The sequence below is a fragment of the Chrysochloris asiatica genome, unplaced genomic scaffold (assembly GCF_000296735.1).
Source record: "Chrysochloris asiatica unplaced genomic scaffold, ChrAsi1.0 scaffold00052, whole genome shotgun sequence".
In the NCBI taxonomy this organism is placed as follows: domain Eukaryota; kingdom Metazoa; phylum Chordata; class Mammalia; order Afrosoricida; family Chrysochloridae; genus Chrysochloris; species Chrysochloris asiatica.
Window position 1 is genome coordinate 5689697 of NW_006408570.1, and position 23618 is coordinate 5713314.

The window sequence follows — 23618 nt, forward strand, 5'->3', positions numbered from 1 at the left end:
AGCTTGATGACGATCATAGACCACAGCCTTCAGTATGCAGTTTAAACCAACTGTGCAGTCCAGCGCATTATGATACCCACAGTGCCACACCAGAACTCGGAGGACACTGTAGATGTCTTCAAATGACCCTTTTTCTTTAAGCATGGTTATATGTATACCTCTTTAGTAAATTTTTTCATATTAAAATCTTTAAATTTTGAGCATTCTTTGCATCATTTAATATTTGTAAGCTATTTATTTCCAAAGGTTATTGATGATCATTGGAAAGAAAGAAAATTAGTTCATTTGTATGATTTTATGGGGTACCTGACATGGCGCTGTGGGTTAATGTGCTGGACTGCAAAGTCGATTTGAACCGCAAGGTTGGCGATTTAAGTTCATCAACTTCTCCTCAGAAACTCTATACAGGGACACTGGGTCAGAACTGACTTGATGGCACTTTAACAACAATCAATGTTTAAAATACCTGTTTCAGAAACTGTTAACTGCCTTTGAGTTGACTCGAAGTCATCCATAGTGACCCCATGTGTCACAAGTCGAGCTGCCCTGTTCTTTTGTAATTTTTACAGAAGCCAGTCGTCAGGCCTTTCTATGGCAGAGCCAGCCTTTTGTTTAGCAGCCAATTTCAAACCGCTCGTGCCAACTGTTGTTGTCAAGTGCTTTCGAGTCAGTTCTGACTCTATAGGGTTTCCGAGGAGCAGCTGGTGGATTTGAACCTCCGACCTTGTGATTCTTAGTCCAGTCCTTATTTGACAGTGCCACACCACCTGAGCACCTTTATTTCAGAAAATACTTGCTTGTGAACATAATGCTGAGTTGCTAGGACATAAGCCATATGTTTGTAGACTGATTAATTTTTATTACACTAGACTTTACTAAAAACTAAGCTTCTTTGAAGGAATTTCACTACATGTAAGCAATTTGAAGTGAGGGTTTCTTTCTTCTTAAAAGAGTTCAGCCTCATATTTTTTGTACCCTGGACATAATTATGTCAGTGAGGATTTGTATTTTCATAGTTTAATCAGAAGTTTTCATTAAGTATTTCTTCATTTTCAGGTATATTTGCTTACTTGAACTACCATGTGCCTCGGACGAGACGAGAGATTTTGGACACCCTAATCAAAGGTCTTCAAAGATTGGAGTACAGAGGATATGATTCTGCTGGTATGTCCTTTTAAAAAATATTACTTGTTTTACGTGGTTCTTGAGTCTAAATAGATTTTTTTTTTTAAGGTGACAAGTTAGATTCTTTAGTAATACTTGTTTTATTGTTTCTAGTAATTCTAAAGTCTGAAGAGTTTTTGTCTTTTAGCATGTTTAAAGGATTCATTTATGTAACTTCAACAAGTATTCTGAAGATTTTATTCTTTATTACAAGTGTTTCTATAAAAACATAAATCATCAGGCATTTTCATGGCAGAGCAAAGCTCTTGAGATCCTTCCACTATAGATGATTATTTTTCTTTCCTGTATGTTTTTCTCCATGGATTCCATGCTTTTGATATATAAACTTCCTTAAAATCTTAACTAAATGGTAAATAAGAAATAAGTTTCTGCCAACTTTATGTTCTTCTTGTGCTCCTTTCTTTAACTGTGTTGGGGAGTCCCATGGCCACCTCCAGGTTTGGTGAGTTGGTAGAAGGACTAGATGAGTCTGCATATAGTTTTACTCACAGCTGTGAGTTATTACTGTAGATGGTACAAAGCGAGATCAGCTGAGGGAAAAGGCATACGGAATAAAGCCTAGAAGAAACCGAGCGCACACTTCCAAGAATCTTCCCCTAGTGGAGTCACATATGATGTGCTTAATGCACCAGCAATGAGCTACGGCAACATATGTGAAGTACTGTATGCATGGGAGGCCCATTAGCAACTCGGTGTCCATTGTTTTTAATGGGGCTAGACACGTAGGCACCTCTTTCTAACACACTATAGAAGGAAAGCAGATGTTCAGCATGTATCACATTGTTTGCACCCTCACAGTCATTTAGAGTGTTGGGAATCCCACTGAAATCCAATTGGCAGACACGAGCAAAGGGCTCATCTTGCCAAGCAGGCCTTTCTAAGATAGCACTCTCAGGCCTGTTCTGTCACTCTTTTCTACACTTTTTAACATTGACTTCTGGTGTAGTGTTGTAGGATCAGCACTGGACTGTGGAACTACAAGGTCAGTGGTTCAAGCTCACAGGGTCGCTGTGGGTTGGAACTGACTCCACAGCACTTAACAACAACAACACAGTAAAAAAAGCACAAGTAACCATCTTTCTGTTATTCTCTGCTTTCAGCCAAGATCCATCTGACATCATCATTGATATCCATGGTTCCATGTCCTCTCTGAATCCTACTTGAATTTCTGGCACTTCTCAGTTGATGTACTTGTTGCAATTGTTTTTGAATTATCTTCAGCAAAATTTTACTTGATTTCCGTTGAGTCATTTGCCTTTGGAATGGCTACACGTAGCAAAATATTCCAATCAGTTGGCCAGGTAACTGTCTTCCAGACTGTCAATGAGAACCTCCAGTGTTGCATCAGCTTGTTGAGAGATTTCAATGTGTATTCTGTCAATTCCTGGAGGCTTGTTTTTTGTCAGTGCCTGCAGTGCCACTTGGACTTCTTTCTTCATTATCATCAGTTCTTGATCACATGCTACCTCCTTTTTTTTTTTCCTTAAGTTTTTATTGTGAATTAAGTGATAGTGTACATGGGAGAACATTAGCTAGCTTTGCATTCATCCTATTGTATTTTGTTTCATTGCAATGATTACAGTCCCCTCCATGCATCATCAAACAACCAAAGGGTACACCCCGCAAGCCTGCCCCCTGGCCGTCAGCACACAGCCCCTTTTCCTCCCTGAATCCAGAGTCCCCAGTCGCTCGATCGCTCCATGTCATTGTTTCTGTCTCCATCTTTGGTGTCACTGTTTCTCTGGATAGGGTCCCGTACTCCACTCTTCTCCCTTGATGGTCTCAGGGTCCTCTGCACCTGGACTGCAAGATCAAGCACTCCCCTTCTTTCGTTACAAAACGTTTACCTTTACATTTGCAACACTCAAAGTCAGTCCTGATAGCAATTATTCACTTTGAACCACAAGTGTCTTATCCCCATCTCCTTTCATCAGCCCCATCCAGACAGGTTGGAAACCACTCATTGGAGATTCTACCTTCCCCACACTCTCTGGAACTAGGCTCCTGCTTGAAAGCTTGTAAGCCAGTCACTTCTTGCCTTTGTAGCTACCCCCCACCTCCCGCTCCCCATTTTGGGTAGCCAGTGTCCAAGTTGCCCATTCCTGTCAACCCTGCCTACCAAGGGGATGGGAATGATCCTTGCTGTAAATATTTGTTCCCTCTTTTGAGCTACTGCATCTATAAGTATAGGTCAAGTTCGTCAAACTGTAGTGGATTACTCTTTTTTTACTTCTTCTTTTTTCCTCTAGTTGAGTTCTGATTATCCAGCCATTGAATCCAGGTCAAGTGGGTACTATCTGCAAGTATGAGTGTTCTTGTGCATCTCCCCTCACTTTATATCAGTTGGACGCTTCACTCTCCACTCTAGTCCTCTGTGGCCATGTCCCTGTCTCTGGACCCAGGAGTCCCAAGGTCTTGCCATACTGCTGGTCAACCAGGTCTCCACCCAGGTTCACAGGAGTCTATTGAACGTGGTCTGACTTAGCTCACAACTTCATTGCTGTTTTTCCCTCATTTCCTCTTATTGGTGACCACCGTCATCACCAGCAAGACTATGCACATCATATGTTACCTCTTAAAATTATTGACAATCATCCAGTTCTTTATGTTACAGTGACTGTGTATTGCTTCCATCGTGTGATATTTCCAGTGTCATTCAGTATTTTGCCCATTGTTGTTGTTGTTGTTGTTAGGTGCCATCGAGTTGGTACCAACTCATTGTGACCCTATGTACAACAGAACGAAACACTGCCGATCCTGGGCCACCCTCACAGTTGTTGTCATGCTTGAGCCCATAGATGCTGCCATTTTGCCAATCCAGCTCGCTTGGGGTCTTCCTCTTTTTCTCTGACTCTCCACCTTACCAAACATGATATCCTTTTCCAGCGACTGGTCCCTCCTGACAATATGTCCGAAGTATGAGAGGCAAAGTTTGGCCATCCTGGCCTCCAAGGAGCACTCTGGCTGCACTTCTTCTATGCTCTTCTTTACTCACTGTCCAGCTTTCGCATATATATGAGGTTATTGAAAGTACCGTGGCTTGGATCAGGTGCACCTTAGTCCTCAAGCTGACATCTTTCCTCTTCAACACTTTAAAAAGGTCTTGTGCAGCAGATTTGCCTAATGCCCATAGCATCCTTCAATATTGCAAGTTGAGGCTTGGATTTTTTTTTTGTTTTTTAGCTTGAAAAATGCAGAGTGTATTCTTCCTTTTTGTGTTTCTGACTCTAGGCTTTGCACATTTTGTTATAGTATTTGACTTTGTCTTCTCGGCTGCCCTTTGAAATTTTCTGTTCAGCTCTTTTACTTCCTCATTTCTTCCGGTTACTTTAGCTTCTCTATGCTTAAGAGCAAGGTTCGGAGTCTCTTCTGGCATCCATTTTTGGTTTTTTCTTCCTTTCCTGCCTTTTTAATGATCTTTTGCTTACTTCTTGTATGGTCTTGATGTCATCCCACAACTCTTCTAGTCTTTGGTTATTATAATGCACATCTGTTCTTGATATGGTTTCTCAATTCTGATGAAATATAACTCAATGTCATATTTTAGTTCTCATGCAGTTATTTTCATTTTCTTCAACTTCATTCTGAACTTACATTTGAGTAACTGATGGTTTGTTCCACAGTTGGCCCCTGGTCTTGTTTTGGCTGATGATACTGAGCTTTTCCACTGTCTCTTTTGACAGATGTAGTCAGTTTGATTATTGTGTATTCCATCTGGTGAGGTCCATGTATGTAGTCACTGTTTATACTGCTTAAGAAACATATTTGCGGTGAATAAGTCATTGGTCTTACAAAATTTTATAGCAGATGATTTCCAGCATAATTTCTGTCACCAAGGGCTATTTTCCAACTTCCATCCAACTTTTGCATGCCGCTCACCAGTAATTACCAATGCATCATGATTGCATGTTTGATTAATTTCATACTGAAGAAGTTGATGGAGTTCTTTAGTTTCCTCATCACTGGCTTTAGTGGTTGGTGTGTAAATTTTAATAATAGTGGTATTAACCGGTCTTCCTTGTAGTCATACGGATATTATCCTATTGTAGATTAGCATTGTACTTTCAAGAGGGATCTTGAAATGTTCTTTTTGATGATTAATCTTCAGTTTGTCCTTTGTGGCATAGTAAAACATATGATTGTCTGTTTCAAAATGTCCAGTACCATTTCAGCTCACTGATGCCTAGGATATCGATCTTCATGCGTCCCTTTTCATGTGTGACAGCTTCCAATTTTCCTAGATTTATACTCTACACATTCCATGTTCCAATGATTAGTGAATTTTTGTAGCTGTTTCTTCTCATTTGAGTTGTGCTGCATTTGCAAATGAAGGTCTCATAAGCTTTACTCCATTCATGTCAATATGTTGTTGTTGTTGTTAAGTGCCATTGAGTCAGTTCTGACTTATAGCAACCATGTATAGGGTAACCAAGGAGCGACTTGAGTTTGAACCTCCGACCTTGCAGTTCAAACTGACCTTGAGGTTGAGTGCTTATTCTATGGTGCCACACCAGGTCAACTCTATTTTGAGCAGACATCTGTTTCCTAATTATATTTTGATTGCCTTCCAACCTGCGGGGCTCAACTTCCAACACTATACCTGACAGTGTTCTGCTGCTTTTCATAAGGTTTTCAGTGTCTTACTGCTGAGAAGTAGTAGTCTGCCTCACCTTTTTCCTAGTCTGTCTTAGTCTGAAAGATCTTCTGAAATCTATCCACTATGGGTGACCCTGCTGGTATTTAAAACACTGGTGTTATAGCTTCCATCATCACAAGCTAGCTGCCTCAGTACAACACACTGACAGACGAGGGATGGAAATTAATTCCTATCCCTGAGTTTTGTTTTTGTTTTTTTTTTAATTATTTTTTTTTCTTTGTGTGTGTGTCTTCATGAGTTAACTCTGACTTCATCAGCCTCATATATGTTGGTGGCTGGCTTGCAATGTCTATCTCTAAACCAAATGTATTTACCAAGTTCCATCTGCCTTCTAGATACTTCTTTTTACGTGAATCATGATATCTTAAACTTTCCATTCAAAATTGAACTGAGTAGTCATTTCATCACCCCTACTCCCCAGTTTGTTCTATCTGTGCTCCTTTTATTAGTCATCATTTAGCCAGTCCTTTGAGCCAAGGAAATATCCCAGATTTGTCCTACTTTCAACCGCTTCCTCTTTTCCTTTGCTATGGCTATATCCTCTGGTAATTGATCTCTTTCTGTTTCTCCTCCTCCAATCCAATTTCTGGGAGTATGGAGGCTCTCTGTAGGATAAACACTATACTGCAAACCACAATGTTGGTGGTTTGAGCCCACCAGCCGCTTTGCAGGATGTGGTTTTCTGCTCCTGCAAAGATTTCAATCTTGGAAATCCTATACAGGGTCACTGTGAATCAGAACTGACCCAACACAGCACTTAACAAAAATGATAGCAATCTATTTTCTACCTTATTTTCAAAGAGAGTTTTTTTTTTTAACATAAAAAATTTTTATTATGTTACTTCCCTTCTTAGGACTGCTTTTCCAGTACCTTTGTTGCAACTTTTTCAAATTTTATAGGTGCTTAAGTATACTCTCAAGATAGGTATTTCCTGATACTTCCTCCTTGTCTTCCTTCTGAGATGGATGCCTATCTTCTTTGTCTCGCTCTTGTACGGCACTTTAACGCTATAGCTCTTTTATTATTACCTGTACTATAATGTGCACTCTACTGTAATGATCTTTGCTTGTCTTCCTAATAGACTTATTAGAAATTTTAGGATAGGAAACGTATTTCTTTTTTGTTGTTGTTGTTGCATTTTTTTGTCATGGTTCTGGACAGGTAGTAGGTGTTCAGCAGATGTTAAAATAATAAATAAATGCATGCATTAGCTGAAAATGTAATTTTTAAAATGAAAGACTGTCTCACAGTGATTAATTATCTAAGCAATGAGCAGTGTCTCTCTTACTTTTCCAACTGTTGATCATTTAGGTGTGGGAGTTGATGGAGGCAATGACAAAGACTGGGAAGCCAATGCCTGCAAAATCCAGCTCATTAAGAAGAAGGGTAAAGTCAAGGCACTGGATGAAGAAGTTCACAGTAATGTATTTAGTTTGATTTTTATCTAAACTTTCCTTTTTTAAATTTCTTCTTCCACATCAAATTAACTATTTCTCCAACATTTGGTGCCTGTTTTAAGATTATTGCTATTGAGTAGATTTTAATTCATAGTGACCCTATAGAACAGAGTAGCACTGCCCATGGAGTGTTTCCAAGGCTGTAAATCTTAGTAAGCTGAATGGCATGTCTTTTTCCTGCAGAGCCACTGATAGATAGATTTGAACTGCTAGCCTTTTTGTCAGCAGCTGAAAGCTTAACCACTGTGCCACCAGGCATCTCTTTTAAGATTAATAGTTTTTTAAGTTGAGCGACTAGAGGAAAAGGGTGTTTTGATATTATCTGGACTAGTTTTAAAACTTACCTGTTGCTTCAAAAATGATCACAGCAAAAATGAATTATTATTAGGTATTCATGTAATTATATTGGTGGTTGTTGTGTTCCACTGAGTTGGTTCCAACTCACAGTGACTCTCTATAGGGTTTCTGAGGCTGTAAATCTTTATGGAAGCAGAAAGTGGCTGGTCGATTTGAACTGCTGACTTTGTAGTTAGCAGCCCAGCTCATAATCCACTATGCTACCAGGACTGCTTTAATTTTTACTCTGTAAAAATGGTGCGGCACTGTAGGATAAGTACCGCATTGCTAACACAATGTCAGTGGTTCAAACTCATTAACCACTTCTCCACTCACAGGGTAATTATGAGTCAGAATAACTTGATGGCACTTAGCAACAACAATTAAATTAAATATAAATTAGGCTCATTGTATTCAGAGCAGGCTCAGTTAGCCTAAAATGAAGTAGCTTTAGAACCATAGTTTCTGAGGAAACACCTTTTATAAGACAAAAGATATTTTTAGTAATATCCTTACTCATATATCTTCATTTTGTGATTGTCTTCATTTTGGATTAAGTGCTGAAATTGGATGTGTAGTCAGTCTGGAGGTTGTACTTTTTAGCAGGTTTGACGTAGCTAGGTGAGTTCCGTTCTTGCCTCACTATTGTCTTACTTCCCTGGTACAGAGTAATTGCCCAGAGACACTTGCACTATTAAAGAGAATATACTTGTCAATATTTAGTTCATAACCTTAGGCTTGCAAATTTTATTTTTTCACTGGAAACTTAAAAAAACAAACACCAAGAATTTGGAAATAGGTTGATTTGAGGGAAAAGAAAATTGTATTCCCTGGAGCTCTGGTAGCATAGTGGTTACTAATTGGGCTGCTAATCTCAAGGTCGGCAGTTTGAAACTACCAGCCATTCCGTGGGAGAAAGATGAGGCTTTCTGCTCCCGTAAAGATTTACAGTCTCAGAAACTCTTCAGGGTCACTATGAGTCGGAACCAACTCCACGGTACTTAAAACCAAGAACTAGCAGGTGTTTTATTTCCCCACTCAAAATGAATGCTGTCATAATCATTGCAAAGCAGGATAGGTGGTAGCGGGAAATGATTGCTTTAGGAATTTTTTTACATAAACCATACATTTAGCTGTGCAGTAACTGTTTAAAAATTAAAATTAATACTTACTTTGTATATATTATGGGTAAAATTTGCTAGGGATTAGGTTGACCCCCAAATAGCTATCCTTGAAAAACTATAGTGCATGCATTCTGTATACAGTGGAGACTAAATTCTGTATATCAGGCCAAGTATAGTAGGCTCAGGGGCTCTGTGTGATAGTACTGGACCATGAGCCACAAGATCGATGGTTTGAGTCCACCAGCCACTCCACGGGAAAAACATAATGCTTTCTGTTTCCACAAAGATGCACAGCCTCATACAGGGTATGGGGTTGCTATGAGTCAGAAACAACTCAATGGCACTTAAAAGCAATAACATAGCAGAGAAAAGGACCCTTAGTTATTCTATGGATTAAGTGCTGGGCTGCTAACTAAGAGGCCAAGGTTTAAACTCATTAGCTGCTCTGAGGAAGAAAGATGAAGCAGTTTGTGCCCATAAAGATTTACAGTCTCAGAAACCCTAAGGAACAACTCTACTCTGTTATGTAGAGTCTTTATGAATTGTAGTTAATTCATGGAGTGAGTGGATTTATAGGAAAGAAAAAACAGATTGGTGTGAGTCAAGGAGACCTGCCACAGGCTGGACAGGCTGAGAGACTGAGCTAGCCCTGAATATATTTGGGCAGTGAAGGTGGGAAAAGAAAACCTTTTAATCAGAATAGCTGGGGTCAAGGTGAGAATAAATCAAACCCATTGCTACTGAGTTGATTCTGCCCCATGGGGTTTCCAAGGCTGCTGTCTGTGTGGAAAGCAGACTCAGCCACATCTTTCTCCTGTGGAGAGGGTGGTGAGGTCACACTGCTGATCCCTTTAACCACTGTGCCACCCTGACTGCTTTTGTATGCTAGTGAATGACCATATCTAGTACATGAAAGGAATACACTAAATCTGATTCTGCAACTAGGAACATGGATAATTTCTGGAAACCTAGTATTGACTGAAAAAAGCAACTTGGGAAAGGATATGTAAAGTAAAGGACCATTTATGTAAAGTATAAAAATGTAGGACCACACTATCTTTATGGAGTTATAGTAGCATAATAGAGGCTTAAAGGCAGGGTAGGAGGGTTGTGCATGAATTTGATCCTGCTTTGGGGAAGAAGAGTAGGAAATAGGATGGGGCAAGGTACAACGGGAAGCCTCACCTATAAGTGGACATTTGATCTAAAGCTCAGTGGCTAAATTGGTAACCCTGGGTGTGTTTGGGTTTTGGATGGTGGTGGTTGTTTTATTGGCAAGATTAGAGCAAGTTTCATGCATGTAACCTATTTTTTTTTGAAAAGTTGGGGAGAGGAGGATGACATTTGATAAAGGACGTTGAATTGATAGATTTGAGGTTACTGTTAGCTTTTGATTTTGGTATAATTGTTAAGTGCCATGAAGTCAGTTGTGACTCAGCCACCATGTGTACGGTTCTGAGCATTGGCTGGTGGGCTTGAACTGCCCACCTTGTGCTTAGCAGTCCAGTGCTTGTCCTACAATAACGGGTACTTGCTGATTGTGCTTTCTGTGCCCCGGGTACTGTTCTGCTCTATGTGCATTAACTTGTTTATTCCTCATTTTTGTTAAGTGCCTCAAGTCACTTCTGACTCATTGTGACCCTGTATAAGGTTTCTGAGGAGTGGATGGTAGGTTTGAACCACTGACCTTGTGATTAGCATTCCAGTGCTTATCCTACAGCACCATACCAGGACTCCTGTCCGTGTTGTTGATGAGGAAATTGAGACACAGTTGCATAGGACTTGTCATTTGATGGTGTCAGCTATGTAGTCAAGTTTGGAGTAGAGGAAGGGTTTGAACGGGCTGTGTTTTAGAGAGTGACAAAAAGTTTCAAGTTTAAACTGCTGAGTATCTTTAAAGAAGATGTGAAGAATAAATGGCTAAATGTTAATAGTTTTTTTTACTCTTTTTGAGTATAGGTTTTCAGGTACTTAGTTTATTATTCTTAGCAAATTTTAAAGTTTCTGAACTGTCACTAAGCAAGATAACTTCCGACAAAGGTCTAACCTGAGCTTGCATGCAGAAGGCAAGTAGCCACAGGGCTGGACCAAAAGATGCCAGTGAGCTGGTTAAGTAAAGGAATACAGCTCAGGTCAGAGCACAAGTAGAGGGTTGGTCTTTACAGAACTAGGATACTTTAGGAATCAAAGGTGAAACAGAGTCTGAAGTGTCTTAGCTGTCAGAAAATACCACAAACAGATGGTTTGACAGAACAAGAATTTATTGTTATCATACTGTTTTAGAGGTTAGGAGTCCAAATTAAGGACAGCAGCAGAGCTAGGCACTCACTGGGTGCTAGGGGAGGATCCTTTTAGTTTTTGTAGCTCTGGGTGTTTTCTTGGCATTTTTTGGTGGCTTTTAGTTAGCTCTTCACCTGGGGTCTGTCTGCCTTCCTTCCTTCATATGTGTCTATATGTGCTGCTCTCTTTGGAGACAGTACCAAATTAGAATCAGGTTTATGACCTACCCTCCTCGACTATGTTCTCAACACAACAGAAGAAACCTTACTTAGAAGCAGTCACATTCACATATCTAGGGCTTAGGACTTCAACTTGAGGTGATGAGAGAAAGGCTAAGTAAAGTAGGAAACGAGGGACTGTGGGTAGGATTGGGGGTTAAGGAGAATAACAAAGATATGAAGAGCTGCTGGGGAGTTAGATAAGCTCTTGGCTTAACAAATACAGAGCTTGGATAAATGTGTCATTGGCAACAGTGAAGTAGGTATGGTAATTAGTATGGATTTGAAATGGACTCAGTTCACATTTTGTGATTGTCTCCAGTGTTGCTTGACAGAGAACACTGAATGTGGGGATTATATTTAGAGTTCAGCAATGGGGCAACGATAGAGAGAAGAAAGAATCAAGGATTGGAAATCATGTTTAACTTCTATAACATACGAAACATTTGTTGGCAGAGGAATGTGTTTGTTGTCATAGCAGTGGATCTTAGTAGGTAGTGTTCCTTTGGCAGCAGTCAGGGTTAGCATGAACTTGAAGTGGACTTATTTTAGAGTTCGGTGTCATTCTCTGGATTTGCTTTGGGAGGTGCAGTATTTTAATTATACTTAGCTTAAAAAAATAGTGAAATGTTTTCCTTGCTTGATTAACCTATTAATCGCTTGTTAAGAACTGTCTAGTTGATTGACTCAATGATCCTGTGTAGGGTTTCCAAGGTTTTAAATCTTCTTGGGAGCAGAAAGCCTCGTTTTCCTCCTGGAGCAGCTGGTGAGCTTGAACTTCAGATCTTGTGGTTAGTAGTCCAGTGCTTACTGCATGGACCAAGTTAAATGGTGATAAACAGTAATCCTTTACTTTTCTAGAGGTTGTTTATCAGGCCACCGTTAATTATTCAGAACACAGATAAGCCAGGAAAGAATATATACATGTTTGTATCCATTGATTGGTTTATTGAGCACTTCAACAAAAATCTGAGTATCTGCCCTGTGCAGCTATTAGTCAGTGCTTAGCATTGGAAGATAAGACAAGCTGCTGCTTTTGTGGGACTCACATTCTGGGGGAAGTCAGATTGATAACAGTGTTTGTCATAGGTGCCATCGTCATGCAGCAGCACAGTATACCGTTGTGCTTTTCGTCTCAGACTGGGTTCAAATCCTGTCTCTACTTCTTGCTAGATGTCTCTGCCTCTTTGAGTCTTAGGTCTTTATTTATATAGTGGGGACTGTAGTACCCACAAAGCAGAGTACTGCAAGGATTCATTCATAAAATGAATATTTACTGAGTACTTATTTTATACCAGGCACTGCTCTAGACCCTGGAGACACAACACAGAACAAGATAGACAGATTACCTGCCCAGATGGAGTTTGCTGTCTACTGGGGAGGGGGCAGACAGTAAGCCAACATAGATATAACATTAGGTAGTCATTAGTGCAAGGAGCTCTGGTAGTGTAGTGGTTACAAATCAGGCTGTGAACCTCACGGTCAGCAGTTTGAAGCTACCTGCTGTTCCACAGGAGAAAGATGAAGCTTTCTGCTCCCGTAAAGATTTCCAGCCTTGGAAACCCTGTACAGGGTCGCTATGAGTCGCAACTGACTTCACGGCACATAACCACCACCACTAGTCATTAGTGTTGTGAAGACATGGTGTGGTAGAGGTTACAATTGAACAAAGAGCATGTGATTATCTCAAGGAGAGAATTCTAGGGAGAGGGAATACCAAATGAAAGGACCCTTAGTAGACTGTAGACTTGGCATGCTTACTGCTAAAGTAAATGAAAGTGGCTGGAGATGAGACTAGATGTGGCGAGAGCTCGTCAGGTCGGCTCTTAGGGACATTAGGTTTTGCTCTGTGTGATGGGAAGCTGTTAGAAGGTTTTCATGGGGCTGCAGCGATAAGGACAGAGCGGTGAGAATCTCTAGTCCCTGGCACAGGTTTGCTGCTATTTGTAGAAGTGCACTGAGAACTTTGAGGAGTGATTGGCAATAAGGATGGAGAGCTAGGTGGAGCCAGATAGTGACAGGCCTTGTATGGCACGAAATGATGTTGGGGTTTATCTTGTTAGAAAATGGCTTTCTGGTTTTACATTAGAATTGTGAGGATCTCGTTACAAATCCTTGTGCCCAGATTTAGGATCATTCATATATACAGGTTGGGTTGCAAACAACTTTTGTAAGCAATGGAAATCTATTCAAGGATTTTAAACAGTGGTCTTGGGTCAGATTTGTGCTTTATGATGACCTCGGATTAGCCAGTATACACCCGACAAAGAGTATGTGCTAAAGTTTACAGACTTTCCTCTTCTGACTCCTGAGCAGTTTGTTCTCACTGCAGACCTAATTCTGGTTTTGTGATCTGGTTTCTTATTCAGATGAATTGTATACTTAGGTAATTAGGAAGGGGACATTGTCAATTAATAACCAGAGCTGTCCATTTTTTTCTAGAAGAATCAAGAAGAGTTAATTTTAGGGAAAAGTGATTAGATTAGATGCTTTCAATTTTTCATTATCAACATGAAGGAGCACCAGCCTTGTTGAATCCCAGTAACCCCATAACTTCACACTTTGCTCTGTTCTCTAGGTCTAATTTTTGATTTTGGAAGGTGTTCGTAATTTCATTTTATGTTGTTAGATATATTTACATCCATTGAAAACCAAAGAAAGTATAGTCACAATATTGTATGCATTAAGAAAATCCAATTTATCTTCACATATCTGATTAAAATGATAGGTTTGTGTTCAAGGCAAGGATTAAACATTGAGGTTTAAAAAAAATCATTGTGATACTTTATTTTTTAACTCATTGAAAAATTTCAAACCTCCAGGAAAACAGAAAGAATTAAGTACATTTATCATCCATTTACACTTCATCTGGCTTTACTAATTGTTCACATTTTGTCACATTTGCCTTCTCTCTCTAGATGCCTTTTTTTGTTATAGGACAGTTTTTCTTTAATACTTCAACTGCATTAACTTTTATATCTTTTAATCACTATTTTGAATATGTCTGATTTTCAATTCCAATAATCATATATTCCAGGTGAACAGTGTTATAATAATTATACTTAAATATAACTTTTAGCATTTTCTCTGTAGCATAATGTAATATTATTATTTTTCATTTTGTCTTCTTCAGAACAGCAAGATATGGACTTGGATATAGAATTTGATGTACACCTGGGAATAGCTCATACCCGCTGGGCAACGCATGGAGAACCCAACCCAGTCAATAGCCATCCCCAGCGCTCGGATAAAAATAACGGTATGGACAGATTCTGTGTGCTCTAGGATGATAGTAAAGGACTAAGAATGGGAGGTGCCTGAAGGCTCTGATGGTTTTGTTCTTTTAATTTTCTTTAATCTGGAAACTTAAAACAGTAAGAAGCAGTAAGTACATAATCACATTTTAAAGTATTTCATCAGTTAAGTTTATACCCCTTCAAGGAGCACTGGTAGTGACGTGGGTTACGAGCTGGACTGTAAACCTCAAGGTCAGCAGTTTGAATCTACCAGCCACTCCGAGGGAGAAGGATGAGGCTTTCTGCTCCTGTAAAGATTTACAGTCTCAGAAAACCTGTACCATGGTCACTATGATTCGGAACTAACTCCATGGCATACCACAACCAGGAGTCCTGGTGGCATAGTGACTAAAGAGCTGGGCTCTTTAGAATCAGAAGGTTGGTGGTTCAAACCCACTAGCCTCTGCAGGAGAATGATGTGGCAGATGACAACCTTATAGAAGTATATATGTATGTTTATGTATGATGGGGCTTCAAAAAGTTCATGGAAAATTTCATAATTTTATAATCCCATTTTTCCATGAACTTTTGAAGCCTCCTCATTTGTATGTATGTGTGTATGCACACATATATGCACACACATATATTACCCCTTGGAGATAAGGGTTATACTTAAATTCAAAAGCTGCCTTTTTGTTTCTTGTACTTCACATGATATTGGATTAGGATGTTTGCAGCCTTTTAAAAGGACAAGGCTGTTGTAAAAGATTCCTGAAGATATCTCTGAATATCTAGATTGCATTTTGAAGATTTGGTTTCAATTTAAGACTTTATGTCAGCTATTTATCATTTTCTGTGTTCTAAAATTAACATTTAAAAACTTTATTTTCATAATTAATAGCATCTTCTCTTACTTAAAAATCCAGTCAACATGTTTTTTATTATTTGATTTGTAATGCAGTTGAATTTAAGCTCCTTTGAAGTTAACTCAGAATGCCTGATAGCATATTAGGATCATTTACATAATCTATGTAAATTGATTGCGTAATGATTTCTCTCCTGATAGCGCGAGTGATAAATTTACTTTGGTAGTTTTTGTGCATAAAATCAGTGGCTGCAAAGAATTGTCAGCTCTTGATTTTTTATTCTTTCCTTTTACAGAGTTAGCAGTTAATCAGAAATGATTAAAATTATCCCAAGACTTTTATTTTGGAATATTTAATGTTTACTTATCTGACATCCTAGAAATTTTCTGGATCTCAGGATGAAAAAATACAGTTCAAAGTAAATTGAACTATAGAGCTATTTTTCTCATTAAATTACTTTGTTTCTTAAACTCATTTAATGTAAATCAGGTAATATCCTTTTAAAAAGCCTCTTTAAAGTTGTATTCAATAATGTTTTTTTTCATAGGCCTGAATGAACAGAGAAATGAAAACAATAATTCAATCCTTTCAGTTTGCAAATGAGGAAAACAGCCCTAATAAATGTTCTACTTTCTCATGGTGATGCTGAGTTAGTCGTGTACCCACTACTGAAAATGTTGTCTCTAGACTCCTAGTTTTCTCTTACTTCCCTGTGATACCCACCTCCTAGCACTGTGCTTTAGCTCCGCCACATAAACAGCATTGCTGAATAATTCAGTAGTGCAAAGCAGATGGATACTTGTTTGTATTGGAAAACTTGCATGTGGCAGAATTTTTTTTTTTTTTAACTTTTTTATTGTGAGACAATTATTCCCCCTCCCACACCCGTTTTTTTGTTTTTTGTTTTTTTTATGTTCACTGAAGCAGTCAGGAATATACAACCATTTAAACAACCAAAGAACACACCCCACAAGCGCACACCCTGGCTGTCAGTACACAGTCCCTCTCCCTCCCTGAGTCCAGGATCCCCAGCTGCTTCATCTTTCCACATCAGCTTCATCTCTCCATGTCATCGGAGACAAATATTTTTGACTTGAGGAGAATCTGTTCATGATATAATTGTTGTTGTTGTTATGTGCCAAGGAGTCGGTTCCGACTCATAGCGACCATGTACAGGGTTTCCGAGGCTGTTAAATCTTTACAGGAGCAGAATGCCTCATCTTTCTCCCGTGAAGCAGCTGGTAGTTTCGAATAGCCATTTAAAATGTTTATCAGACTTGTAATTGTTTTTAATCAGTACTCTATTCTTTTTTTTTAGAATTTATTGTTATTCACAATGGAATCATTACCAACTACAAAGATTTGAAAAAGTTTTTGGTAAGCAAAGTGATGTTAAAAGACAGAAATTTTTGTGAATACTTCTAAAGAGAACAGTGAGTTTAGTTGTTGGGATGTATAACAATGTTTAAATATGATCAGGTAGTTCCTAAGGTAATTGCAAGGCTATGGTGGTTTATTGCACTGTTCTTTGTTAACAGTGGAATAATTCTGTGTTTCTTATATGTGAAGGAAATAATAAGCTTTATTATGAATGACTTAGAGGTCAAATTAAACAGAAATTTTAGAGGACACCTTTTACATTGTTAAAGACCTTCTTTTGTCATTTTGAAAAACGATTTTAGGATATATAGCTAGAATCGGGAGAAATTAAATTCCCTCTATAGCTCTAGGCTGCCTGGTAATATTTACTCAGGGCTGTACCTTACAGTAGGGCTGTCCCTTACAGTACAGAAGCATGTGGGCCTTCTGCTAGTGTGACTGAGGAATTGAATTCTAGTACAGTAAACCCAAAATTGTGAGAGAGTCTAGGTAATTTAACATACATTTAACTTCCATACATTTCAGTATGTCACATGTGAAGTAATTAAATTTTTACAAATCCTGGTGTGGCGCTGTAGGATCAGCCCTGGACTATCAACCACAAGGTTGGCAGTTCAAATTCACAGCTGCTCCTTAAAAATTTTGTGCCAGGATTGTTATGAGTCGAAACTTATTCTACGGCACTTAACAACAACAACGTAAATGAAATGTAACTCTCAAAACACTTGTTCCGAAATGAATATATTCTTTCTTTGAGGATGATATTGTTGTCTGATATAATAGCCACTATTTATATGTGTGGCACTGTAGGATCAGTGCTGGACTGCTAACCGCAAGATTGGCAGTTCAAACCTACCAGCAGTTTCTTGGAAACCCTGTATAGAGTTGCCATTAGTTGGAACCTACTTGAAGGCACTTAACAACAACGCTCACATGTGGCAATTTAAATTTTAATTAATTAGTTACATAAAATTTAACATTTAATTACTCAAAAGAATATGTTCATTACGGAATTAGTGTTTTGTGAGTTATGTTTTAATTATCTAAAATGTGTTTTATTCATATGTGACAGAAATTTATGCAATTCTAGATTGTTGTTGTTAAGTGAGTTGAGTCAGTTACAACCCATAGAGACCCTGTAAAATGTTTCTGAGGAGTGGCTGGTGAGCTTGAACCACTGACCTTGCTGTTCAAACTGACTTTGCAGTTCAGCACATTAACCTGCAGTGCCACACCAGGGCTTCACTAAGTGTGTGTTAAATTGCATAGAAGCCTCACTAGTTCTAGTTTACTGGGCTAAGATTATGACATTAATATTGAACATGGGGTATGGTTCTCAGAAAAATGCTAGAAGTTGTTTAGTGAGATTTTTTTTTTCCCAAAAAATGTTAAGATGCAAGCAATTTTGTGAAGAAAAAGTTATTCTTCCTTATTTTCTCTTATTAAGATAAGTGAATTAAATACATCTTAATGAGTGTTCACGATTTTGTTAGCATTTTATATACAGAATGAATCATCTCGGTATATAATGATTTTCTGACTCCTGCTTTCCTCCATATTTATGGATTTATGCAGTTTTGCTTAACTCATTGAGAAATAACTAACTTATTATTTCTTATTATTTTATTCTATTATTGTCACATAACTAATTTGACTAGAGCAAGTGTTACTGTAGTCAAATAAGTTTAGTGAGATTTTTGAGGAAAAAAAATTCTGGAGAAAGGTTTGCTTATTTTGATGATTGCCTTAAATATGTTGTTTTCTTTTCTAATTACAGGAGAGCAAAGGCTATGACTTTGAATCTGAAACAGACACAGAGACAATTGCCAAGCTTGTTAAGTATATGTATGACAATCGGGAAAGTCAGGATACCAGCTTCACTACATTGGTGGAGAGAGTCATTCAACAATTGGTACTAAACATTAGTTAGGATAACTTTTCTTAGAGTTAAGTGTGAAAAGTAGGAATGATGCTAATTTCTTGTGTTTTGTTACTTTTACTTCATATATATGAAATTTTACAAATATGTTATATACACTGTTCAAGGAGTTCTGGTGTGAGGTAAGCTGTGGGCTGCTAACTGATAGCTTGCCAGTTCAAACTCACAAGCTTCCCTTCAAGAGAAAGATGCAACTGTCTGTTTTCACAAAGATGTGTAGTCTTGGAATCCTATGGAGCAGTTTTGCTTTGTCCTGTAAAGTTGCTATGAGTTGGAATCAATTCCACAGCAGTGGGTTTTTGAGGATACACTATTCAGTTTGACTTGAGAAACTATTTTATTATTTCTCTCTTCTCCACCCCAGAATACAACTTACTATGGTTTGTTGCCATGGGAAGTAAAAAAGTAGTCAACAGTTTGTGTAAAAGTGGTGCGTGTACACTAGCACATACATAGCACATGCAAACATGTACACAGTATGCATGTCAGAGATTTCTTTCTCTTGCTTCCTGCTTACTTGATTGTCTGTTCTAAGCCAATACCATGGCACAAGTGTAGCTTCAGAGAAAGCTACTCTTTATTGTAGGATGTCTGTGTGTCTCTGAGACAGTTTAGTCAACTCTTTAGTTTTCTTCATGGGGACTTTTTCTTTCTTTTTTTAATGTTTTATTGTGAATTATGTGATAGTTTACATGGGAGAACATTAGTTTTACATTCGTCCTATTGTATATCGTCTCATTGCCATGGTTACAGTCCCCTCCATGCATCATCAACCAACCAAAGGGTGTACCCTGCCAGCCTGCCATGGGGACTTTTTCTTGTCCCTTTACCTCTACAGAAAAGTCACTTCCCAGTCCAAAAGAAAAACAATATTCTTTCTGACCTCATCCCTGTTGCCCTAAATAGTAAAGTGATCAGAGGACCACAACAGTCCAAGGCCACAGTGATAGCCACATCTCCCTCCTCATCTCTCTAGTCTTTGCATTAAAAAAAAAATGTTTTACTGTGAATTATGTGATAGTTTACATGGGAGAACATTAGTTTTACATTCATCCTATCATATATTGTTTCATTGCCATGGTTATAATCCCCTCCATGCACCATCAACCAACCAAAGGGTATGCCCTGCAAGCCTGTCCCCCCGGTCGTCAGCACACAGCCCCTCTCCCTCTCTGGGTGTAGAGTCCCCAACTGCTCCATCTCTCCACGTCATCATCTCTTCCTCCAGCTCAGGGATCACTGCTTCTCTGGGTAGGGTCCCACTCTCTGCTCTTCTCCCTTGATGGTCCCAGGGATCTCCACTCCTAGACTGAAAAGTTAATCACTCCCCTCCTTGCTACAAAATGTCTACCTTTATATTTACAACCCTCACCATCAGTCTTGATAACAATTATTCACTATTGTATCACAAGAGACCTATCCACATTTCATTTCATCAGCCCCGCATAGACAGATTGGATACTATTCAGTGGAGATTCTACCTTCTTCCACACCCTCTGGATCTAGGTTCCCTCATGAAAGCTTGTAGCCAGTCATTTCTTGCCTTTGTAGGCACCCCCCCCCCCATTTTGGGTAGCCAGTGTCCAAGTTGCCCATCCCTGTCTACTCTGTGTATGGAGAGGGTGGGAATGATCCTCGCTGTAAAGATTTGTTCCCTCTTACGAGCTACTGCATCCATAGGTGTCGATCAAGTTCATCAAAGTGTATAGTCTTTGCATTTTGAATAAAACCCTTAACTTCTGCTAAGATGCAGCCCTCACCTCCTACCTTCACCCAAATCTTATGAAGCCTGCAGCTAAAGGAGGAGTCACTGATGATGGAGAGCATAGAGGCTTGTTTCTTCCTTTGACCCAAGCTGAGTATGTGCCTCCCAGGCTTTCTCCTTCTACTCATTGTGTAATCCAGTTTGTGTTTGTGGTGGTCCCTTACCTTTGCTACCTCATGTTCCTTCTTGATCTCTTCCTTAGTTCCTTAGGGCCTATCCTTGAGGAGTTGGTATGGTGTGTGAGTCAATATGTGTTTATATCCTCAATACCAAGGTCAAAAGAATGGAAGTGGTCAGTGCTGTACAATTAATAGGCTAGACAATAAATTTTGATTTTGAACTTGGGATATTTTAAAATTCTGCCTTCCCTGTATTGGGGAGAGATAATGTATCTGTTAAGAATTTTGATAATTGTTGTTGTATTAAGTGCCGTCTAGTTGTTTCCGACTCATATAGCGACTCTGTATAGGGTTTCCGAGGAGCAGCTGGTGACCTAGAACCACTGACCTTTCAGCTCAATTGGCTTTGCAGTCTGGCTATTATCAAAATTTCAAAAAATCTATTAAGAAATATCGAGAATAGCACGTACACAAGTACTTTTAAAATGATTTATTTTGGGAGGCTATCCTCTATTGGACATACTAGATTTGTTAATAAACAAGTGCAGAAGAGCAGTGTGTGAACCAGTATTTCTATTTTGAGTTCAGTGTGTTTGTGACATTACTCATTTGATAATTCATTACAATAAATATGACAAATGCCTTTTTTTTCCTCTGTAGGAAGGTGCCTTTGCACTTGTATTTAAAAGTGTTCATTTTCCAGGGCAAGCAGTTGTAACAAGGTACATAAAAAGTTAATAATCACTGATAATTCTGTGTTGAAACATCTGGGTTGCAAGTTTTATAATTTTTGGTCAAAAAATCCTCTAGAATTTTTGAGAAATGCATTTGTTTCCTGTCTAATGTTCATATGAAGGAGCTGGGAATATGTTACTAATTCAAGGCTCAAATTTATATGGAGTAAAATAATGTTAAATTGAATTGTAAATAGAGACAAAACTAGTGTTTCCACAGAAAGGAGAGTAGTCAATTAAACTAATCAGTCAGTAGGTTCCTAGGTAATTGCACAATCACTACATTGACTGTAATATTTGAGCCTGATCATAAAGCCCTTTTTTAGAACAGTAACAGTCCACTGGCAGAATAACTAAGAAGGAGCTAAACCTTCATATATCATAATTCTGTGTATGAACAAAAGGTTGCAGTTAACATTAAAAAGGAGAACAATCTGAAACATGAAGGAGCTTCAAAAAGTTCATGGAAAAGTTCCACTGTCTTAATTTTTCTACAAACTCTTTAAAGGCCCATTGGTAAACTTTTTGTAAAGGGTCAGCTAGTAAATATTTCAGAATTTGTGGGCCATAGGTTGGAAACAACCATAGACGATTTGTAATTGAGTAGGCATGGCTATGTTGTAATAAAATTTTATTTACAAAAATAGCATAATTGCCCCTAATTTGTGAACCTGGTGCAGAATTTTGATGTCAGTTCTGTTTATGTACTTTGTTATTTCAAGAGTAGAGCTGAAGGGCGATTTTTAAACATTATTTGAAGAGTATTGGCTCATTAAATTAAAATTTTATATCTGCACAAGTCTGACTAATTTTGTTCTTATAGGAGGGGTAGCCCTCTGTTGATTGGCGTACGAAGTGAACATAAGCTCTCAACTGATCATATTCCAATACTTTACAGAACAGGTAAGAACTATTCTTATAGCATGCTACAGGGGAAATTTCATAAATTAAGTACAGTAGATAGAAAGCATTGCTTTCTTTAAATTTGATTAACTGCCCCATTGGTCAGATCTACATTTATATAGTTCTGTGTAGTCATGAAAAGGATTTGCTATTGTGATTTCTTTGACTAGTAGACTTTTTTTTCTGTTGTATATCCTTAGCTAGGACTCAGATTGGATCAAAATTCACACGGTGGGGATCACAGGGAGAAAGAGGTGGGAAATGCACTCTGCATGGATGGGGAGGAATCTTACCTTCTTTTGTTCAATCTATACTAATTCCTTGTTCTTGGAGTGAATGAATGTGCTGAGCCTCTAAAATTGTGCTTATTTTATGGGGAAGCATAGTTTGATATTGTTTTTCTAATTTGCAGAGTATATTTTGTCTGTGTGCTTTTGGCATTTAGAAAATTGCTTTCAATAATTTGTTTCCTTAAAATCTTTGAGATTTCAGATAGTAGTTGAGATTAAAACACTTTTTTTCTTCTATGTGTTAGAATCGTGTGGAATAAAGATAACTGCTGGGGTTATTAAAAGTGTGGCTACATAGTTTAAATAATTGGCATTTTAAAAATGTAGCCACACATTTTTTCTTTTTTAATAATTATAGCCTAGCATTTAATGCAAATTCATTAGTGATCTTTATTTTCTGCATGATATTTTATTTTTAGATTAAGATTAAATATCTTGATGACTTTGGTTTGAATTTGGAGTCATTCTTCCTTTTTTAGTGCTTATGTTTGAAATGTGTTTTTCTGTAATACTCTGGATCACTTTATTGACATAATTACCAATGCCACTGGAGTGTATTCTGACTCATAGTGAGGGAGGGTTTTCAGAGACTATGAGTCTTGATAAGATTAGACAGTCTTGTCTTTCTCCTACAGAGTGGCTGGTGGGTTTGACCTGCTGACCTTGTGGTTAGCAATCCAGTGCTTAACCCAGTCTGCCACCAGGGCTTCTCTGTAAGACAAGGTTGATATAGTGTTCCATTTAAATATCAAGTGAGATGAGGTAGTAGATATATGTGAAAATATTTTGTAGATAGTGAAAGCCATATGTTGTTGTTAAGTCCCATCGAGTCAGTTCCGCCCCATAGCGACCCTGTTTTTTATTTCTATGCGCAGTGAATACCTCAAATTATTTTAAATATTTTAATACACTTTACATTTAAATGTTACCTGAAGAATGAAATAGTTAGTATTTGGAGAAAGGACATAATGAACTGCAACCCCACTGATGGTGGTGGTGTGCCACGGAGTTGGGTCCGACTCACAGCGACCCCTTATAGGGTTTCCGAGGCTGTCAGTCTTTACCGGAGCAGAAAGCCTCATCTTTCTCCCGTGGAACAGCTGGTAGTTTCAAACTGCTCACCTTGCA

At 38.4% G+C, this 23618-nt stretch overlaps 1 protein-coding gene across 2 annotated transcripts in view; it reads left to right on the plus strand.

The window, feature by feature from the left end:
- The first annotated feature begins 1061 nt into the window (after positions 1-1061).
- Positions 1062-23618, plus strand: part of GFPT1 (glutamine--fructose-6-phosphate transaminase 1) — a 52453-nt gene continuing 29896 nt past the window's right edge. The window contains exons 1-8 of one of the 2 annotated variants that reach the window (XM_006862934.1): positions 1062-1164; positions 7155-7262; positions 14392-14517; positions 16679-16737; positions 18518-18652; positions 21224-21285; positions 22121-22200; positions 22401-22454. In XM_006862934.1, coding sequence (XP_006862996.1) covers positions 14403-14517; positions 16679-16737; positions 18518-18652; positions 21224-21285; positions 22121-22200; positions 22401-22454 — 505 coding nt within the window. In that variant the 5' untranslated portion in view covers positions 1062-1164; positions 7155-7262; positions 14392-14402. The remainder of the gene's footprint in view (positions 1165-7154; positions 7263-14391; positions 14518-16678; positions 16738-18517; positions 18653-21223; positions 21286-22120; positions 22201-22400; positions 22455-23618) is intronic. The other variant, XM_006862935.1, reaches the window with a different exon arrangement.